This window comes from Leucopleurus acutus, assembly GCF_964270905.1.
Source record: "Leucopleurus acutus genome assembly, chromosome: 7".
Lineage (NCBI taxonomy): Eukaryota > Metazoa > Chordata > Mammalia > Artiodactyla > Delphinidae > Leucopleurus > Leucopleurus acutus.
Window position 1 is genome coordinate 82,933,475 of NC_139150.1, and position 22,610 is coordinate 82,956,084.

At 39.2% G+C, this 22,610-nt stretch overlaps 1 protein-coding gene across 7 annotated transcripts in view; it reads left to right on the forward strand.

Moving 5' to 3' along the window:
- NTRK2 (neurotrophic receptor tyrosine kinase 2) overlaps nt 1-22,610 on the forward strand; it is a gene marked incomplete at both ends in the record, with an annotated part of 376,408 nt that overhangs the window by 26,179 nt on the left and 327,619 nt on the right. For all 7 annotated transcript variants that reach the window (XM_082842860.1, XM_082842861.1, XM_082842862.1 and 4 more), the window contains 4 exons: nt 3,185-3,259; nt 3,378-3,449; nt 7,857-7,925; nt 10,693-10,847. In XM_082842860.1, the coding sequence (XP_082698986.1) occupies nt 3,185-3,259; nt 3,378-3,449; nt 7,857-7,925; nt 10,693-10,847 (371 nt within the window). The remainder of the gene's footprint in view (nt 1-3,184; nt 3,260-3,377; nt 3,450-7,856; nt 7,926-10,692; nt 10,848-22,610) is intronic.

The window sequence follows — 22,610 nt, forward strand, 5'->3', positions numbered from 1 at the left end:
AATGTTCTTGTATATGTCTCCTCGTGTGCAGGAGTGAGCATTTCTCTCAGGTGAAAACCTAGAAATGGAATTGCTGGACTCTGTAAAGCGTGTGATGTATAATTTTCCAAGATGCTGGCAAATTACTCTTCAAAGTGCTTGTGCCAATTTAGACTCCCTCCAACAATATAAGAGAAATACCCCACATCCTTAGCAATGCTTTAATATTGTCAGATTTTAAACATTTTGTCCAGCTAGTGGCAGAGGAATGGTAAGTCCATGTGACTTTGGTTTGCATTTCATATTCCTTGAGGGGTGAGCAGATTTTCATACGTTCCTGGGTCGTTGAGGTTTCTCCTTTGTGAATTGTTTGTTATTAACTTTACTGGCTCCCATTCTAACCCTATGATTCCTCCCTTAATGGTGTCTAAGGAGCGTTTCTTAAGGGGTAGATTTCATGAGCAATTTATAGCCCACGGCTATGTTGTGGGCCTTTCTGCAGATGGTAACTTATGAAAGGGAATTCTTGGCATCTAGAGGGGCAATTGCTGACCTTTTAATCCAGCTCTTCTGTTGCTTTTTTCCATTTTGACCAGGAGAAAAATTCATTCTTTATCCAGGGCATCCCTGCCTTCACAGTGGAAGAACATTCTTTAATGACCAATTTTAATACTTTCACATGGTTCTTTTGATGGTTTTCAACAAAATCTTTTGTCTGGTCTTAGATTCAAGAACAGGTACGCTTTGCTTAATATCTGACTTATTTTCACCTCATGAACACTGTGAAGTTACCACTGGCTAAATGTATCCCCCTTTCCTTCTTTTCAGGGGCAGTGGTCACTGGAAAGCTTACAATTATGCTTGTGGCCCTTTCCCAGCATTTTAAACCCAATTCCTAGCTCCACTGATGTCTCTGCCCTGGCTCTTCTTTCTATTATGCCTTTCATTTTTATTTATGTTAGCTTGCTGTATTTTATTGAATACAATTGGAGAGTTTATAAATTAAAAATCTGACAAAAATGAAATACCGATAAAATAAAGGGCATAAATAACTAAATAAAAAGTTAAAAATAAATGCCTTGTGCCACAGACATTGACTAAAAACCTCCTGAGTGTCAGGCCCCTGTCATAAGCGTGGAGGATGCAGTGATGAGCCAGTAAAGAGAGCTGGAGAATCTCTCAGACAATTTCAGAACAGTGACAGCCACCATGCTAGCGCAGCTGTAAGCAGTGAACAAGCTTCTCGGGAATTCTGGTTGTGACCCCAGAGGAAACCTTGCCCACGTTATTTGTCCTTTTTTCTGCCAGTTGCATGAAAAAAAGCATTAAAATGTAGGGCCCTCTTGAATGCAATTCTTATTGGGAGACAATTTAGAAGAGGGAGGTCACTGTGGTTTCTACTGAAAATGTTAGTGGATTGAAAATCTTGGAAAAATGTGTGATAATTTTGAAACATTTCGTAAAAACTCTTAACGTTGAAAATTGTTGTTTGAGAACCAAGATCTTTGAGCAGAAGATGCCCTTCTATCTTGGACGTTTTTTTTTATGTAACAGGGGCAATGTTTATGTGGGTCCTTTTAAAATTATTTATCTTTGGTGTAATTTTGTTCCCTCAGAGCATTTACTTATTTTGCTTTATTTCTAAAATATATTTTCTAAAAATGGGTGCCCCAATACTTACCATGTATTTTGACATCTATTTTTTTTCCTTCTTTTGGATTGGGTAGAAGGAATCTGTAGATGCTGTACTATTACTATTGTTTTCATTTTAATTCATGTTGTTAACAGTAGAGCTACATATTTGTTTTCAGTGTCTTAATTGGAATGTTATGTATCTTAAATTTTTTGAAGAAGAAAGGAGAAAATCCATCCTAATACAACTTCCTGGAGTGCCTTTGGAACTCCAAGTGTTGCCCATCCATCCATCCATCCATCCATCCATCCATCATCCTTGAAGACCTACATTGTGCAAGGTTCTTTGCTAGATGCTGTGGTGCATGTTAAGAATTATAAAGCAGGATCCAGCTGTCTTCAAAAAGAGATTGTGATCAAGAAAAGCGAATAGACAGATACTCAGATAACTGTAGCACAGGGAAATTCCATGGTAGTAGGTTTGATAGCTTTGTGTTTGTGTTACCAGGGATTTTATTGGTTGCAAGTGACAGAAATTCAGATCAAACTTCTGTTAGTGACGGCTAACCTCAGAGATGATTGGATCCAAAAGCTCAAGTAACATTTTCAGGGTTCTGTCTCTCTTTATATCTCTTAGCTCTCTTTCCTCCTGTGTGCTGACTGCATACTTGGACATTCTCTTTCCTTGTGCCGGAAATATTTCTCATAGAAGCCCCAGGCCTATGTAATCTTTCAGCTATAATCCCAGAGAAAGAGAGACTCTGTCATGGCATTCATGTTTTAATTTAAGGGAAGCTTCTCATTAATCTAGTTGAGGTCACAGGCACATTTCTAAGCCAGTCCTCATGATCCAGGGGATAGAACTCTTCACGCAGCCAGAGTTACCAGTTTACTCCTGTATTTGAGGGTTTGGTGAACGGGGAAGAGGAGATTTCTGTAGAGAGCGCACTAGGGCAATGTGGGGTTTGTGAGCTGTGGTTCCTGAAAGGAAAAATTGGTTTTATTACTAACAAAAGCAGAACGAGGGGATCCTGGGCCAGGAAAAGAGAGAGTTGGAAGGAAGGGAGGGAGGGAGAGAGAGAAAGGGGGAGGAGAATCTTCTTCAGTGTTTCAGGAGGTAAAAGGAGGGAGTGACTGCTTCTCTTGGAATGTGAGGAAAGATGTGTTTTGTCCTCTGTGTGGTGATGCCAGCTTCCCTGTGGCTGTCACCATAAGGGTGAAATGCTTTTGAGAGGTAGTAGATGCATTTCCAAGTTATTTTCACCTCTATACACAGGGGATACCTTGAGTGGAGGGGCAAACTGAACTTGTTAGTTGAAAGAGTAACAAAAGTTTAAGAAAAGAAAATGAAACCTGGTGATCCTGTCATTGACAATGAAACCTGCTCAACCATGGTTTCTCCTCAGTCTCATTTGGTTTTGCTGCCCTTGCTGTATTTAAAATAAATGGTGGGGCTAGGTGGGTGGGGAGGGATTGCCTTGAGCAGCCTGGTGAGGTTGGATGGAAATTACCCATTTTTTTATGGGCTGCCTGAATTCTGAGTTACTAGTTTGCACTCTGCTTTTTTTTGCAGTTACATTGCAAATCAGAAAAGATTAGAAATCATCAACGAAGATGATATTGAAGCTTATGTGGGACTGAAAAACCTGTGAGTACTCACTCAGGGCTTGCATACCTTATCTCAGAACTTTTTCTTATGCTCTGTTACCGTCAGAGGGACAGTCGTCTGTTAGCTCTAACATACATGCAATTATGTGTTTTCTTAGGACCATTGTGGATTCCGGATTGAAATTTGTAGCTCATAAAGCATTTCTGAAAAACAGCAACTTACAGCACATGTAAGTAAAGGTTGATTCTTTTGCTTCCCAGGACCCAACTTATTCAATATTTTCCCCCTCTGTTTATTTTTCCTTCTTCTCCAGCTCTAAACCTCCTTTTAAAAAGTTAGTGTAGCTTTGACAATAGCTTAGAAGCATTAGCTTTGATTTCTGAATAGCTTTAGAGGGGTACTTAGAACAGCCTGCTTATTCCCTTTCATGAATTTCTGGGCCATTTCCATCTTGGACAGAGCAATAGGCCAACAGCAAGGAGTCTGATGTGAAAACTATGTCCTGGTACAGCGTCCTCGATTCTTTTCCTTGGAATCATGACATGTTCCCTGGAAGACATCAAACTAGTGGAATTGAAAGAAACTGACTTGGCCTTGGCCTTTTTAGGGAACTAAAAATTGCTAATGCTCTTCCTCCCCCAACAGATCCTCTTTTGAACCTTCTTTTCCCATAAGCTATGTGTCATGATTGATGGAAGCGGAGAAAACTCAATCATGGAACATGCCAGAGGTTCAGGCAACTGTAACAATAGCAAATGCTTCCACCGAAGTCAGGGTGATATCAACTGAAGTCAAATGGAAATACGGACAGTGGGAGCTCTTAGGTTGTTTGCTGCTAAATCTTCTTAGATGATGGCAGTTGGTCAGTAAGGTGTGGCCTTCCTGAGACGTTTCTTCATGAAACAGAGGATCACCCTTAAGCTCTGATGGTCGCCTTCCACCCCGAGTTTTCAGTAGGAACTTCTGTGACAGGAAGGTTGCCTGCATTCATTGGCCCTTTTGTGCTTTGCAGATGCTCTGCAACAATACCTTATGTGTTTCATAGACTACGATCTACATACAGAACTCTCACGTGGTTGATCTCACTTGATTTTTCTGACAGTTGGTAGGGAGGATCTTCTTGATTCCCATTTCATAAGTGCAAAATCAGACTCAGGTCCACAGATGGAAAGTGGCAGACTCAGGGCTCACTCCTGGCTATCTTCTTTTAGTAAGAGGACAGAAAATAAAGTGTGTTTTCCATATAATGAGAGAATCAGCCCTTCTTGTAACATTTGTCCTCTTTCTTTTTCTTGGGGAGAACTGTTCCCTGACTGATTTCCAGGTCAGTTTGTAAAAGAAATCGTTCTCTTCGAGCAGATTGCCTGGACGCTCTATGGAGATCTGTGGATCTTATGAAAAACCTTAATTTCATCAAGCCAGTACAATGACTTCATATTTCATAGGTGGCATTAATGAGGAAGTCAATTGAAAAATAAAGTCAGTAGAATTAAGATATAAAACTTTTGGCAAAAAGGTGACAAAACTCCAAGGAACTTTATTAACACATTTCATGTAGAGGCTTTTTGGCAACATCTCCGTAGTTGGTTTGCCTGCACAAATTCTGATGTCTTGCGTAGGCCTTGCTAGCATAAACAAGAGAGAAGTTGGACACAAGAAAAAGGCAAAATGCTCTAATGCAATCACTTAAGTGTAATTAATGACCTCAGTGGTTACATTCTGGTATTTTCATTACTGCTGACTGCAGCCCTGAATTACTCAACGACCACGTTTTACTGGTTGTTTTACTACATCACTTCCCCTAACGTAGTGATCTATATAGTGGGCTATGGTTAATTGTTTTAGAAATAGACCTTTTTATGACTTTGCTATGCCTCTTATATTTTCCCTACTTTCTTTGTTCCAAGTTATTTATATGAAAACCAAAGCCACCTCTTGTATTTTTTTCAGGTTGATTTACGGTAGAATAATTTTAATGGTATTCTGTGTGCTGTACATACTTACATAAAGCCAAATATTAGTCCCAGTCTCCCAAAGAGGTGTCATTTGAAAATAGGAAACCAAGGAGATGGACGTATCTTATACAGCTTCTTTAAAAGCCGATTGTTGGGAAGCCCAGTTACTGATCAGACCGCAAAAATTACTGGTATTTGTAGCCATTGTCAAATGGTAAGGCAGTAGGAAGTCAGGCTAATATTCAGACAGTTAGAAAGAAGTTACAATGTCAGTAAACTTCAGATATTCACGTGATGAAAGAGGCTTCTAATCGCCAAAATAGAAATTAAATTAAGCAGTTGGCTCTAGGGAATGGCAAGGAGGAGGAAATTAAGTCAGTTGTCTGCCTTTCCAGACCTGGGTCTCAACTTCTGCTCATGACTGAAGGTGCTGGCATGTTCTCCCTGATTTCCGCACGTAGTAAACGGCATCTTTAGTCGAACATCAGCACCATGGCTGCAAGGGAGCTGATAAAGAAATGTGTATGAGAGGCTGTTTCTCTGTACCCTTGGGATATAATGATTATCTCTCTGAGTTTCTCCAATAAAATAAAAATGTACACAAGAGCATCTATTTCACTTTGGGTTTTAGCGGAATTCAGACTGGACCCTGTCTGTCACTTTCGTCATTCCTCCCCTAACCTGTGCATATTTAGCATCCCATGCTGACTGTCCAGAGCCCCTAGGACTGGTCCCTGAGTTTATTTCTTGGTGCCTTTAATTCCTGCCCGGCCCCTGAGAACCCAGAAACTGTGAGAAAAGCCAGTATTTGTGTTTTCCAGGGACTTTGCAGAGGTGCTAATTAGCTCCTTTGCAAAAGTTCTATAATCAAACAGTAAGAGGATTGTTGATTTTTTTTCCTTCCCTCCTCCTCCCATTTGGCTTGTGGACCCAATAATAAGTATGGTTCATAAAACTCATCTTGTTCTTTGGTGTGTAACCCTGCTCTGGGCTGTGCTGCTAGCAGCCTGACAGGGCAGCTGCCCCGGTGCCGGCCTTGCTAGCCGACCCGGAACCTTGACAATGAGTGTGTCCTCTTTCTTTGCCTCCTCGCTCCTCTTTCTTCTTGGGAGGAAGAATAGGGTTTTTGTTTCTGTTTTTGTTTTTTTTTCCTTCAGAAGGATGGGGATTTCTGATGGAGATGAAAACATTTGTGCCTCACAGGCTCTGGTGAAGACAGGCAGAGTGACTTGTCAGTGTATTATACTGCAGTGAAACCCATTCTTAATTCACGTTCCAAAAGAAAAGATTTATGTGGGCACATTTTACAACTTCCCGCTGGATTATTTTTTCACGTGGGTGAGCACTTTATACTCAGTGTGAGGAGAGAAGATGCCAGCGTAGAAGGAAGAGGGCACCCTCTTGTAGATGGGGGTTTGGATGAGAGGAAATCTCAATATAGAATTAAGCTGGGAGTGGCCGTGTGCCTTCTTCATTGATGAGATGCTAAAGTGGCATTTTCTTTATCCATCAGCTGACTAGTCTTAGTTCATGTATTAACTCCCCCTGGTCTTTAACCCTTCTGTGAGAGACTGGCCAGACAGACCAGCAGACTTCAGCCCAGGATTTGGTGAGACAGACGCAATAGACTAGCCTCAGTGAGGCCAGGATTGCTGTCGCCGCAGATTTCCCGTATTTACCTGACTCTCAGACCAGTGCTCACCTTCCTGAACGGGAATCAGATACTGAAAGGCTCATGGCAAACTGTTGAGGGCTCAGCTGTTCTGTAAAATTTGATGTTTGTTTTACATTCATGTGACTCATGAAACACACGTCTAGAGGACCAAGCATTGCACACGCTTTAAATAAATTTGACCGGTAAACAAATTCACAGAGCGAGTCAGCTGCCAGGATTAAGGGTCTGAATTTCCCAGCTCAAGGTCTCATGGCACTGATCATTGGAAACCGAAACTCCCATTCCCTTGAATAAAACTACATATTTGGAACACATCAGTAAATTCATTATTATTTTTCAGTCACAAATAGGACATCTTTTCATTGTCTGGTTGGTCCACATCTTAAAATGATATGTTGCTAGAATATTTCCAGATAAAATTTGACATAGTTTTATCTGATATTTTGTTGTTATTCTCATCACGAGTTTATCTAGTTATTTGGAAGTCATATATAAACAATCTCAGCAGAGTTTATCAATCAGTAGGTGTTATCTTTCCTATTAGGATGTGTTAAATTCAGTTAATATTCAGAGTTTCGTGTGTCGTGTAATTTCAAAATATTCATGATGCTTTGTAGTTTTAAAGTATCTTTTCCCCTAGTGAGTTTATGGTTTAAATTTAACTTAGTTTAATTTAATTTCCCTATTAATTGTTCAGTAGATCAGCTATCTCTAGGAGGTATATAACTTGGCTCTGAATATGAAAAAGAAAATTTTGGGTAAAAAAGAGATTCAAAATAACCATTACGAAAATTATGCCCCCTCAACCCCACTCTCGAGCAAGAAATATAGGAGAGGCAGGGAAAACTGAGTTATTACTCTAGGTGAAAGAAAGAGATCACTGGATCTAAAGTACGGCATGAACCATGATCACATAAAATTACATTTTGAAAAAAACTCTATTTGAATACTTTATTCCTGAAATGTACACTTGTAATTCACATTTAATGTTTTTGATTCCTTTCAGCAATTTTACCAGAAATAAACTGACGGTATTGTCTAGGAAACATTTTCGTCACCTTGACTTGTCTGAGCTGTAAGTAATGATTTTGTATGGCATTTGGGGAAAAAATTTCCAAAGGAAAGTGTAATCACGTATTTTTTAAAATAAGTGATGCTGCAGGTCTATTTTTATATCAAAACTCATGAAAAATGACTTCTTAAATTTTGGTCATTTGTTCTTTGATTCCTCCATGAAAACATGATTCAGCAGTAAAAAAAAAAAAAAAAGAAAGAAAAGAAATCTCAGTAGTAATATATCATTTATAATGAGTTTAAATGTTGTTTTTACATAAAAGACTTGTTTTCTAAAGGAGGGAAAATGAGAAAAAGATGAGGGTTTTGTGTGAAAAAAGCGGCAACATGTCTCATAGCATCTGTTTGGTCCTTGTTCTGTCCAGGCACTAATGGAAAGCAAACCCATTCAAGGAGAAACAGCAGTGGGCAAAACTCGTCAGTTTATACCCCGACGACAGTGCCTGCGCTCCCTTAGTGAACATTTGAGGAGAGGCAGTCCTCTCCCTACCTGACCATCCTTGTGAGATTTCCTTCTAGGTCTGCCACTGCATTCAGGATTTATCCTTATCCCCAAATCCCCTTTGCTGAAAAATGATAGGGAAGATATTGAAATGTATCGATTACTAATAGCCAGCATTTCCAAGTGTGCTTAATTCTTGTGTTATCACCGTGAAGCAAATATAAACTGTTGACATTCCTATGGGTCAGGTACCTAAAGAACCTTAAAGCACAGGCTCTGTGTGTCAGAGGTGGGCCCAGATGGACAAGGCCTTTGAATACCAGGCAATAGCTTTTGCTAAAACTATCTGTTGCCTGAGTTGTAGGAAGGATCTCACAAGGAAATCGTGCAGATTAGCAGATGCCACCAGTAGTGCGATAACAAGTTACTAGGTAGTCATGAGAGTTACATGGTGGCAATTCTTTTGGGAGAGACTTAATTCAGGGAGTTGAAGCGCTGGCTTTCTAACCCAGGGATACGCATAAAAAACTTAAGGAAGTTATGTGCAATAAAGTAGGCTACTCAGTGTAAAAATTTTGAGCATCATTGCAGAGAATTTTCTTGATGGGTTAAAAATTAGAGTTCTGATTTCAAATTCACGTGTCTCAATACCACCCCTGCAGCATATTTAATTAATTCATTCAACAAATGTTAATTGTGTACCTGTTGCAAATCAAACTAACATGGCACTAGGCCATAGGGATATAAGGAGAACGGTATCTGTACTCCAGGACTCTGCTATCCAGGGGGAGCGGTAGAAACCTGAACAAATTAAGTACAACATGCTCTAACAATCGCTGCAAAAGGAGTTTGTACAGTGTGTGAGAGGAAGAAGCCAGCTGTCTGCCCGTGCCGTGTGGTCAGACGAACGTTGCTGTCTTTGTAGCTCAAGATCCCTTTGCTTCTTTATCTCTTCTGTGGATTCAGTCATACCTGCTTTCAAAAAAGATTTCTTAGTTTTTCATGGACTCAGAACACCAGGAAACCTCTTGGATTAGTTGGGGTTTAAACATTGTGGATATCATCTGCATTATATTCCATACCTAGTAGTCTCAACTCTTATTTTGGTGTTGGAGGGATATTTGGAGGCAATCAAGCAGACACAAATTAAACGAGTCTGCCAGGACCACATTTTCTCCAAGGAAACTCCTGGAAAAGTCTCCAGGGATTCCCTGAGATTGTTAGAACCCAACCAGAAAACCACAGGAGTAAATGATGTTGCAAAGCCCAGGTCCTGTCCTCATGGAAATCTTAAGTATTGTGGTTAATGCCAGGCAGAGCCTATGTAATGATTTTAAATGGCCTCATTTAAAGGCTCATTGCCATAAATGGAAGTCATTTTAAACAGGCCACTGAGTGTTATAAATAAGCATTTAAAGATTTTTTTTTTCTTGTGGTTTTTATTTTCCTCTTGACTACTTCCTCCTTGACCAATCACAGGCCACAGGAGTCCAGGCAGCATGGCTAAATAGTGACTTTCTCTTTTCAGACCCTCCCACAATGGGCTAAGTAGCTCAGTCTGGACCTCGGTTGCACTCGCTCTCGGAAACCCTGAGCTTGGCGTGTGTGTGTGTGTGTGTGTGTGTGTGTGTGTGTGTGTGTGTGTGTGTGTGTGTGTGTGTGTGAAGGAGGTCTAAGAGCTCCCTTCCAGGTTCTGTCTCTCACATTCACTCCAGCTTCCTTGCATCAGTCAAACTGAACTGTGGTTGCGTCATTTGGAAAGCTGGGAGTGCACCCTCCTGGCTCTCACACTTTAGTCTTAGCCTTGTATTCACAGTCTCGTTTTCAATTCAGATGAAATTGCTCTGCACTCTACTGAAGTTCGAACTTATTAAGTGATAACACTTGAATCTCTAGCCTGGTTAGACATAAGTATGTTAGTGTTCCCGAAAACTTAACGTTGGCTTCTTCACTTAAGATCTTCATAACTGTATAATATCTGTGATAAATTTGTTACGGTATCTTATTTTCCCCCATCTTTTGAGACATCTTTTTCTATCCTATATTATAGTTATTTCTGTTCCTACCTTGTTTCCCTATGGGTCCGAAAGGTCTCACATCACTTTGCATCCTTTAGCCTCTACAGGGGTGTTTGCACATAGCAGAAGATCAGTAAGTATCAGGTAAATGAATGAATAATAAGTACCGTTATGCTATAAAGATGGGTGTGACTTCCAAAGATAGCCGGCTAGAAGAAATTCATAATGCTGTTAGTGCTTCATAAACACTTCTGTAGCTAAAACTGAAAAAGAGAAGGCTGATTGGATTTCATTTTTGTTCCATGTAGGATCCTGGTGGGCAACCCATTTACATGCTCCTGCGACATTATGTGGATTAAGACTCTTCAGGAGACTAAACCCAGTCCAGAAACTCAGGACTTGTACTGCCTCGATGAAAACAGCAAGAATATTTCCCTGGCAAACCTGCAGATATCCCATTGTGGTAATTTACTTTTAAATCAATAAGTTCTACTTGCTATTAATTATTCTAATTCCCTTGGTGTGGTAGAGAGTCTGGGAAGGTTACCACTACCTGGATTTTATATGTATGCTGTTGATATCTCCACTGAGTTGGGCCACTTTCGTGTGCAGTGTAGAGAAATCAGCTGGGAGAAACTTTGCTGAGTGTTCTTTGCCAGTAGAATATTAATTCTGAATGGTTGACTTTAAAGTGCACAGAGAAAAAAATACACTGTTTATTCCTTTGTTTCTTTGTTCGTTTGTTCATCCATCCAACTATTCATCCAAAAAGTACTGGCTGAGAGTGTGGTACTTCACTGGCCACAGATATACTTGGTTGGCACCTAGGCCATGCAGAGGAAGGATCTCAGGGGGATAAAGTGTCCTGGCAGCACAAGAACATGCAGTTCAATCCAGAACATTCCCTTACACGTGTCTTGTTGCCGGATGTCAGTGTATCTTGATGGGGCACCACAAATCCGCCCTTTGACTTGCTTTCCCCCATTTCTGGGTTTACAATCTCCAGAATTTAAAAGGGCATCATATGATAAAATTACAGCTCTGTGAATGCCAGTGTGTTTACAAGAAGGGAAAATCCAAGTGTTCTGGTTAGGATTTTACTGCTAAGGGCTCTTGGGACATGCCTCTGCAGTACCCACATATGCATATTATTCCTGAGTTGAAATTTTAATCAGTCAACCAGTTAATCAGTTAACAATTAAATGTGATCTTCTCGCCTAGTGGCTGGTGACACAGCAGAAAGCCACATAGCACCTGGTTCTTGCCCGAGAGGAATCTGTATATTAACCATAAACATCCAGGTCTTTGTTTTCAGAGGATCCTGTTGTTTGGAGTCAATTTTTATTTAAGGAAAATATAGCTGCTGCTCTTTTTTTTTTTTTTTTTTTTTTTGCGGTACGTGGGTCTCTTACTGTTGTGGCCTCTCCTGTTGCGGAGCACAGGCTCCAGACGCGCAGGCTCAGCGGCCATGGCTCACGGGCCCAGCCGCTCCGTGGCATGTGGGATCCTCCCGGACCGGGGCATGAACCCGTGTCCCCTGCATCGGCAGGCAGACTCTCAACCACTGCGTCACCAGGGAAGCCCCCGTAGCTGCTGCTCATTTTTAATGAGAGTGTAATAAAGGAGTGATAAGTGTTTGTTTCTTCCCCTGCAGGGTCTTAGAAGACAGCAGTTACTCTTCCCACAGATTTTTGTTGTAACGAGAGCCCTTTGGTTTCATAATGGGGGAATTAAGCTTTGTTCCCTTGTCAGCTTCCCTTGACTTTCATTATTAGCCAGTATTAAAAAAATTTTTTTAATATCTATCTTTTCCTGATTGATAAGAGGATAACTGTTCTCTGTTCTGGTATAAGTTTGTACCGCTGAGAGAAATTGCCCAGAGGGACAAGAAATTCAATGTTGAGTCACCTGGCTGCTTGGCCAGCTCCCAGATCCCCATGGCTGTGTGGCCACATTGTTTCAGCAACCACTGAGAGGAAAAAAGAGAAAGCATCTGACTCCTGCTCTGATTTCACAAAAGGCCTCTTAATAGACGTCTGCTTTGCCCTTGCCTGAAACCAATTCTCTTTTTTTTTTAATTTTAATTTTTGGCCATATTGTCTTGACAGCATTCCTGTAATGTACCCACCTAATGTGCTGTTGATAGACCGCTGTGACTGGAGCAGGGGAGGGGTAGGAGTGAGCTGGTTCTAATTTTTCCTGACCACTTTGTCAATTTTCAGTGTTTTAAACTTTGTTTCCTACGAATTTGTCAATGAATTGTGTGTATGAGAGTGAGGCTTTGAATCCACTGTCAGAGGGCATGTGTTTGATTGATTAGGATTGAATGATTACATTTATGGTAATTTCAGGGTCAGCAACGCTTTTCAGAAAGCAACATTAGAAAAGGTGAACTGATAGACTTACTTTTTTGTGTTCTTAAACTGTCTTGTTCTTTCTCTGCTAATTTTTATTTTCTTTCCCAGTGTTTTTTACTTATTTATAATTGCACACATACTATTGATACATTTTGTTGCAAAAATAATTTCTACATTTACACATAAAGCTTATCTTTACTTGTTTGTGACCATTTCAGGTCAGAAGCCATCGATCTATTCCTATCTTTTTAATCATTGTGTGTTATTCACGGTAGAATATATCTTGATTATGTTAAATCTTCCATATTGATGGGCATTTCCCATTTTACTACAAAAGTGTTTCAACCAGCCTCCTTATACATGATCTTTGTACATACATACAGATGCAAAGATTTTTCTAGAGTACATAGCGGGAAGCAGAATTTTTGGTTAATATGGTTTGCACATTAAAAAGTGGTTGTACCAATTTATAGCCACCCCAGCAAAGTATACCTTGATATTAGCAAACTTCTTATTTTTTTGTATGTCTAAAACACGGTATGTCATTGCTTTTTAGTTTGTACTTTCCTGGTTGCTATTGAGTATCTTCTATGTTTATTAGACATTGTGATTATTCTTCCTCGAATGGCCTATTTATACCTTTTGTCTATTTTTCTACAAGGTTATTCCTTTTCCTTCCTTTTCTTCCACTGACAGTGTTCTTTGTTTTATTTTTTCTTAATTGTTCGAAAGTTATGAATTATGTTTCTCTGTTTGTAAATATACAGTGCCAAAATTTTTTTTTTTTAAGAAGATGTTGGGGGTAGGATTTTATTAATTTTATTTTTATTTTTGCTGTGTTGGGTCTTCGTTTCTGTGCGAGGGCTATCTCTAGTTGTGGCAAGCAGGGGCCACTCTTCATCGCAGTGCACGGACCTCTCACTATCGCGGCCTCTCGTTGCAGAGCACAGGCTCCAGACGCACAGGCTCAGTAGTTGTGGCTCACGGGACTAGTTGCTCCGCAGCATGTGGGATCCTCCCAGACCAGGGCTCGAACCCGTGTCCCCTGCATTAGCAGGCAGATTCTCAACCACTGTGCCACCAGGGAAGCCCAGTGCCAAAATATTTACCACACATATTTAAACATATTTTCTTTAAGTATCTAGAAAGAACCCCCAACAAGATTAGAAAAGATACTTTTACTTCCCTTTACTTTCTCCTCCCTTCTCTGATTGTTATCATCTGAGATTTTATTTTTTATTTATTTACTTTTTAAAATTAATTAATTAAATTTATTTAACACACATAGAGCTAATTCAAGTAATGAGATTTTATTTTTAGACTGTTACTTGATGTTTTTGAGGATTTACTGTTTCTTTTTATATCGTTGATTTTTGTATTCCACTACTTCCTCTTGGAGTGGTTTTTCTTTTTGCTGGAGTATATCTTCTAATATTTCTTTCAGAGAAATTAAAAAAATAAAATTCACGTTCTTGCCCAGTGCAAAAGCAGCCTGTATTTTTTCTTCTCATTGGAATTGGCTGAGTGTAAAATTCTAGACTCCAGATAACTTCCTCTTAGAATTTTGCAGATATTATACCATGTTCTCTGTGTGTTCATTGTTGCTGATGAGAAGCCCGAGGCCAGTCTGATGCTTATTTCTTGATAGGTAACCTATGCTTTTCTTTTTCTCTAGAAGCTTTTAGGATTTTCTTCTTATCCATGTTATTCTTAAATTTTACTACACTGTAACTAGGCATGTGTGCATGCTTAAAATTTTATTTTGTTTGACATGCAGTGAAACTTTTCAATATGAGTGTTCACATCTTCAGTTCTGGAAGAATTTTCTAATTTATTTAGATGGTTATTTACACTTCAGGCTCCTCTCTCCATACCTCTCACCCTTCCTGTAATACTTTCCATCTGCTTGTCCTTTTGTGCTGCATAATGGGAGAATTGTTTACTCACTACTTTGCCCTTCAGCTATTTCTCCCGCTACTGAATTTTCCCTTCTGCCAATTGATTTTTTTTTTTTCAATTGATTTTTAATTTCTGAAATCTCTAGTGACTTTTTTTTTTTTAGTGACTGAAATACGCTTTTCCATACTGGGGTTCACCATATCTCTAGGGTACCTAGCATGACTGACTTTCTCCTGTAAACTTCCCGCACTCATTGCTTCTACTTGGGGGCAGCTGCAGCAGTTGTTGGATGCTGTGCCTGAGGTGGGAGGGCAAAGGTAGGAGGTGGAAAGTTTATTCCTCTGTGCTTCTACTTGTTTTCTTAACCAGTGACCCGGTGGGTTAGTGGAGGGGAGGCCCCACTCTGCCCTGCCGTCCACCCCTAGTCTCAGGTCAGCCCAGCGGCTTCCCTGTTTTGTGTGGCACATACTCATATGTCTGTTGGGAACTGTGCTGTTTTTCTTTCATTTAATTTCCCCACTTTCTCTTGTTCAGGAGTTTCTCATTGTTCTTATCCACCAACAGTTATACCTTCTGATTTTCCAACGTGGTTCTGGATTTTTAAAAAGATGAACCTAATTTCTAGAGATTTGAGATGAGAGGGGGAGCCTTCAGTTTGGGTCTTAGTCATGTATTAATTTTCCTCTTGATGGTTTCCCAACTTTGGTTCTTTAAGAGAAGTTAGGCAGATTGAGCAGTAAATTATGCTACATTGTTCAATTTAAATTCTGTCTCTGAAATTCCGTGTTGGAGAAGTTGGATAATATCCCCAAGTCTTCAAGTTAGATGTCTTGTTTAAAACATGGATTCATGGTCAGTTGGCTTTTCTTTTAGGTCTCACTCTCAGCAAACTTTTAAAATATACCTGTTGTGTTTAAGTCACAGATTCACGGAGTTCATTGTACTTCCACTTTTTTTTTTTTTTCTTTATGAAGCTTGGTAGCTAACTCAAAAAGTAACTCATAAGAGTATGGTCTTGTGTATTTCATCACTGTAAACCCAACAATTTGCCAGTAACTACGGCCATTGTATTTGGTGTGCAACTGGTAATATTTTAATTTCCATAAAAAAGAGCTATTGGGATTTCATTCCTTTATGAGGTGGGCTTTCTTTAAAAAATTCCTCTTTTAGTATTTCATCATGTAAGCATTATATGATGAACAAATTCTCTACATTTTATAAGCAAAAATGTCTCCTCCATGGTGCCTGATGTATCCCCTGAACATAACAGTCATTTGATTAATGTTTGCTGAATTGATCAATTAATAAATGCATGATCCACATTATATTAATGATCAGATTGAAACAGATTTTTGATATAATGGTACAGATGTTTCAGTTAAGTAAAAATAACTGAAACATTTATATTATTCTAGCCAAATTATTCCGTATTTTAGCACTTCGTAGTTCCCTTTGAAATGTCTGTCATCATTGCATTTTGAAAGAATCTCCTTTCTTCTTTTTCCTCTGCCGTTAGCGATTGAGCGAGCGTGGTAGGCAGGGCTGGGAAGTTTAACTGTGCCATTCCTGATCCCATTAACAGCACAGTCAAAATGTCTCACAATATTTTTCTAACAGCCCCTCCTGCTGTGAATTACTGTAAATTTATTCATGCTGTGAAACATGTTGTGGTCTGTTTCTCCACCAGGTCCTTTTTAACCTTAGAAAAACTTTGTTAATTACCAGGCAACAAAACATATTCATGTAAAATTTCCACATTAATCAGAAAAAAAGGGGTGCTATGAGCAGTGGTTCTGAAGACAGAAACTGAATTACACAAGTGTTAGTGAAGAATAGTTATTTTTCCAGATTGTGCTGATTTATCACTCCAGATAAAAGTGTTCCTGCTACTTCTTTTAGTGTTTTTCAATGACATTATTTATAACATTGTATATTCTAAATTCTTGTACTCAATTCCTGTACATTTGGTTGATCTTCAGTAGTTAGGTTTGCAGTACAAACCTTTCAATCTTTTCCCCTGGCTGGATGGCATTATTAAAGAACAGTGTACTTTATACTTGAATTTTTTTGTACTATAATTATGATTTAAATCTCTGGAAGAGAGTTTCTTCAGGAAGTGTTAATAGTGGATGATATGCTCTGTTCTAAGCAGACAACAAATATATTTAAAAGGCAGTATTCTTTTGGGTCAAATCAAAACAATCCCTCAACCCATTTTACTGGTAACTAGCTACCGTAGAACATGCTAGCCCCACAGTGAAGAGAAGATGGTAATTCAGTTGAGGGTTGAGTGTAGTTACTATATAAAACACTCTTAATGGTCCCTTGGATTGAAATCAGCTTTGCCTTTGGTTTCTTTATTTATAATGGGAATTTCAATTTTCCATTTTTCCAACCTTCAAACTTTTAGTGTAGAGCCTCCTTACAACACATTGACAAAATATTATTTGTGTTGGGAAAGGTCGGTTCACAGGTGCCCAGGAGGAGAGGCCTGTTTCCTTGAGGTAAACTGATTTTAATGATTTATTTTTAAGATTTACTTTTGGTTTCCACTATAATTTGTAGTATGCATGTCTGTTTAGCATATTTGTACATACTCCTTCTTTTGTTTTAAACTAGGAAAATAGGATAGTAATTCTATTTTGTTAGCATTCACAGAAGATTAAAATGAAATGCTGTATTAATACTCCATGTATAAATTAGATTGGTAAAAAACATTGTTTTCCTAGCATCTTAGCTGGATTGATTTTTTTTTTTTTTTTCTGAAAAGCAAATACAAAGTCTAGTTTACTGCTTTGCTTCCTTTTATTAGAGATCAGGTTTTACCCACTAAAACACAGCAAGCCACACAGTGGACCAGTGCTTTTCTTTGTCTTTTTAGAAAGGCAAATAAAGCAGGTTTTCTAACCTGTCAGCGGCTATTCAGATTTTTGTGTTTAGAAGTTTTGTGGTTGCTGTCACTGTCATGACATGGCTCACACAAGCCTAGAAGCACAGTTTCCCATTTGAGCTGGGAAAGTCACTTTGCTAATTTTCTGTCATTTTTGCAACCAGGTGTAAAGCAGCCACTTCTAAATAGGTCAGGCTCATTCTGGCTTCATTCCTGGTTGTGAAATATGTATGTTTAGGGGACACAAAAATGGGAAGATGTTTCTTCCCAAGAAGAGAGAAAGTGAGTGGAGAGAAGACAGAGAGCTGACAAAAATCATAATTTACTTGAATATTTTTATACCCATGGAGTGATGATCCAATAAGAAATGAACAGAGCTTAGGCTTACTAAAATGAGGTGAAAAAGAACACAACTCAGGCGTACAGGTGGATATTGAAAAATAAAACCCAAACTTGACCCATCTCATTTATTTCAAAGCCAAGTTAATATTTCAAAAAGTTTAGAGGTTAGTTTTCCTCAATTATTAGGAAGTGAGAACGTGCATACTTTGAATTAGTGATCAAAGGGCCTAGTCAATATGGTCAACTTTCAAGAAGTGTGCACCAGTGGATGGAGCAGTGTCAGTGGCTGTTGACCTAAGTATGGTTGGAAAGGACATACCAGCCAGTAGACCTCAGCAGAAAATCATCAATCATTCAGTGAAAAGGCTGACTGTCTTTAGACCAGGGCTTCCCAAACTTTAATGTGCATATGAATCACCAGCAGATCTTGTTAAAAATATTGATTCTTTTCCAGCAGGTCTGGGTTGGGGCCTGAGAGTCCACATTCTAACAACCCCCTTGTTCCATAGATCACACTTTGAGTAGCAAGGGTTTAGACAATGGGTGTCGGACTATTCGTTGGGTTTTTGCTTGTACAACTATTATTCTTACACCTGACAGGAGCCTGAGCAATCATCTAGTCCACCAAACTTTCCCCACTCTATGTTCTGTGCAACTCTAATTCCTTGAGATGCTCTGTGTAGGAAAAAGAAAAACCCAAGGTTAAAGAAAAAATATATAGAAAATTCTGTAACTCTGGACGTTCACTGTGCACATTACTATGTTAAAAGCTCTAAGAATTCCTGCTCGAAAAGAACCATTTAACTTCCATTGATCTTATGGTCCTCAAGGTTGTTTGAGTACATACCATTTCTTTGTGATATCGTGTTATGGCTTTGCTATTTTTACTTGAAGTAATTTGACAGAATATCAGATATACACATGTATAAATTCAGATGTAAAATATATTTGAAGCTAAATATCCATATTGATATTGGTAATAACATTAATAGCTAACGTTTATTAAGGACTTAATATGCACTAGACCTCATCTGAAATATTTTCCATATTATCTTATTAGGCATCCTAAAAGCTCTAGAAAGTAGATGTCATTAGTATCCTTATTTCCAGTTGAAGAAATGAAAGCTTACCAAGCATCATGAGTAAACATCTAATGAGTAGGGGTTGGCTTTAACCCACATCTGTCTGTCTAGGGCCTTAACCAATACACTGATCAGCTGCATCCTTTACCGGGCTCTTCCATGCCTCAGAGGTGTCTGTCTGTCCGGGCAGCTGGTCTTCTCTGATCTCCAGCGAGGTTTCCCGGCGTGTAAAGGAGGACAGCCCTGATACTTAAGTCAGGATCCCATTACCATAGAAGCTCTTGGAGACATTGCTGAGCTTTGCTCTGTACTTGTGCTGATTTCAAATCTTATTAAGCCAGGAAGTAGTGCCTGGCACATGGTTTATCCTGCCTTGGCTATTCATGCTTCCCAATTCATTTTTATTGTGCTAATTAAACCTCAAGTGGTATTTCAAGTACAGATTGTTTTTTCCATTATTGAATCTTTGGCCAGCCTATTAATGCTGTAGAATTAACGTGAGTCAGATGCTTACTCATTTGTGGAAGACTTTACATTTAAAAGATCTAGACTTGGCCAATTTTGCACAGATTCCTTTGGAAACTGCTATGACAGGGTGATACAATTTCTCTATAAGTAAAGGAGACTCACTCTTCTCTCACAGATAGACACGTAATTATTTTTTTAATGAACCAAATTCCTAGATTATGGATATGTATTGGTATTTATCGTCTGTGCTAAAATGGATATTACAGTCTGGGAAAGGTAGTCTATTGTAGTGGTGAACATCTTGATCTTTGAGTTCAGTTCCTAGGTAGTTGGGCAACTTTGGAAGATGTATTGGACTTTTCCAAAACTCACATTCTTTATTAATTAAATGAAGATAAATACTTAACTTCAAGCTTGGTTGTAAGGATTAAATTAAATAAAACAAAAATGTAAAGTACTAGACAGGAGTTTCTGGTTCAGTGAATGCCCCATAAATGTTATTGCTAGTACTATAATTAAGCAGACATTTTTAGAGATATTAATCGTGTAAATTTAGGCTTGAAGGAAAAAATAAACGACATGAGATTTTACAGGGGAGATTAAGATTATAGCATAGCATTCTCTGCTGAGACTCTCTTTATTTTAACTTCTTTTCTGCTTAGAATTTCCACACTTTTAGATACATTTATAAAAGGTGGAAGTTTACACCATCGGTTTATATTCGAGGTGCCAGGAAGGGTGTCACCAAGATCCATTGGTGGAGTCTGCTGGTGGGGGAGCTCATACCTCAAGAGCAAGCACCATGGCAAGCCCTGGCTCCATGGTTTCTCCAGATTCAGCCAGATAAATCTATAAATACAAAAGAATGGGAGAGGAGTCAACAAAGCTTTGTGTTTCTGCAGTTGCAATTGGAAAGTAGATGGCTGAGTAGTGACTGACTTAAAGGCTGAGAATGCTGGTTACCAAGTTGGCAATGGGGAAAGCCAAGAGGAAAGCTTGGTGTATATTGCAGAACTACTGCAAGGCTCAGGAAGTAAGAGAACAGGTAACACCAAACACAGGGGAGTGGTTGAAAGATTTTTGTTCCATACATCTCAGGTGTAAAAACTGGAAGTTTGTTCTCTAAAGAGGATAAAACAAAGGCCCAGAGGAATTCCAGGTAGAGCTGAGGCTGTGAGAGCCATAGAGAGGATGATGGATTTATATACAACTGAGTTTTGACACAGGTATCCTCCAATGTTTGGAAGTTTTCTTTACACCACTTCGCTTTTCTGAACGCAATCGGAAGAGGATTTTTGCTTCTCCTAAAAAAGGTGAAAAGCAAAAATAGCGTTCAGCATTTGTTTTACATGGAGCTCTTTAGAGGCAGCGCACATCCCAAGCAGGGAGGGGGCACCACTAAGCTCCTTCCTGGGAGCTACACTCAGCATCTCGTCATCACGCCGCCATAGCTTTGACTGTGTCTGTGAGAATCTGTGCTTTATTTTGATTTATTCTGTGCATCTGTTAGAAGGAGGTGTCCTGAGGTAATTACTTCTTTACTTTATGTCATTTCGTCAAAAAGTTTCATAGGAGCGTTCTGCGTTCTGATAGCCAGGAAAACCTGTGTTTCCAGCCTCTTCCTCTTCCAAACAGTACACTGGAAGAGAATTATCTGAATAATTTGATCAATCCCATCCCCAAAAGGATTTAATGATACTGACACCAGGTGGTACCCATTACGGAGGCCAGTAATACTGCCCTAGTGATGCTGACAGTTAATAAATGTGCAATGCTTCTATTACCCCATTCTTAAAGATGAAAGAACAGGGACTTCCCTGGTGGCGGAGTGGTTAACACTGCGCTCCCAATGCAGGGAGCCTGGGTTCGATCTCTGGTCAGGAAACTAGATCCCACAGGCATGCCGCAACTAAGAGTTCCCATGCCACAACTAAGGATCCAGCGACCCCCAAATAAGGAGCCCACCTGCTGCAACTAAGACCCAGAGCAACCACATAAATAAATAAATAAAATAAAATCTACATTAAAAAAAAATTAAAGAACAGCCAAGGATCACCAACTGTTTGAGAAAAGCTTATAATATGAAAGAAAAACACAAAACAGAGAGAAAGAAAAAACATTGCAGAAACAAAGTTGATATAGACAGAAGAAAAATTCACAAGAAATTATAATTAATATTTCATAGATATTAGAGATCAGCAGAGATATTGCATCCATGAAACAAACACATGGTGTTAAAAAAATAGAAGACCATTCAGGAACAACAACAAAAAGCCTTGGAAAAACTAAAAGTATAACAGAAATAGAGCAAATAGACAAAAAGATGGAAAATAGGAGAGAAAAGATTGAAAAAGATAGGCCACCCAGAAGGTCCAGCCTCCAAATAATAGGAGAGCTAAGTGGTGAGAGAAAGCATTACAGCGTAGTTGAATTGGCATCATTTTTCCCCCTTTCGTAGTGGTACATATCACAGTGTTGTGTCCTATAATTAAAGCTGTCTTAAATTTGATAAAATATAACTATTACACACAATGGTTCAGCTGTCTGTAGAGTTTATGTATTTATAGTAAACTTTATTGTACATTTAGACAACAAAATTTCATAGCAGGCTTCCCTGGTGGCTCAGTGGTTGAGAGTCTGCCTGCCGATGCAGGGGACACGGGTCCGTGCCCCGGTCCGGAAAGATCACACATGCTGCGGAGCGGCTGGGTCCGTGAGCCATGGCCGCTGAGCCTGCGCGTCCGGAGCCTGTGCTCCGCAACAGGAGAGGCCACAACAGTGAGAGGCCCGCGTACCACAAAAAAAAAACCAAAAAAACAAAAAACTTCTTAGCAGATGATAAGATATGAAGACAGAATAGTGTGAGTGTGGTATGGGCATGTGGGGAGAGCTGGCTTTCTGTGTGAACATGAGCCTAGTTCTCACCTTCCAGGGTGAGAGGTCAGTAGATAATGTTAAAACAGAAAAAACAAGAAGTAGCAATATAAACATGATATTTAGTGATATAGAGATCAATACCCAAAGAAGTTAAAAGAGGTGAAATGAGTGCTTCTGGGAATAGGAAATAGTGCCACATGGGTACTATTTCTCACATAGTAGTTTGAATATTTTTGTTTCTTTTTTTCCCCTGGGTTTGTAGTTGTTTTTATATTTTCTCAGTTTTATTGATATAAAACTGACATACAGTA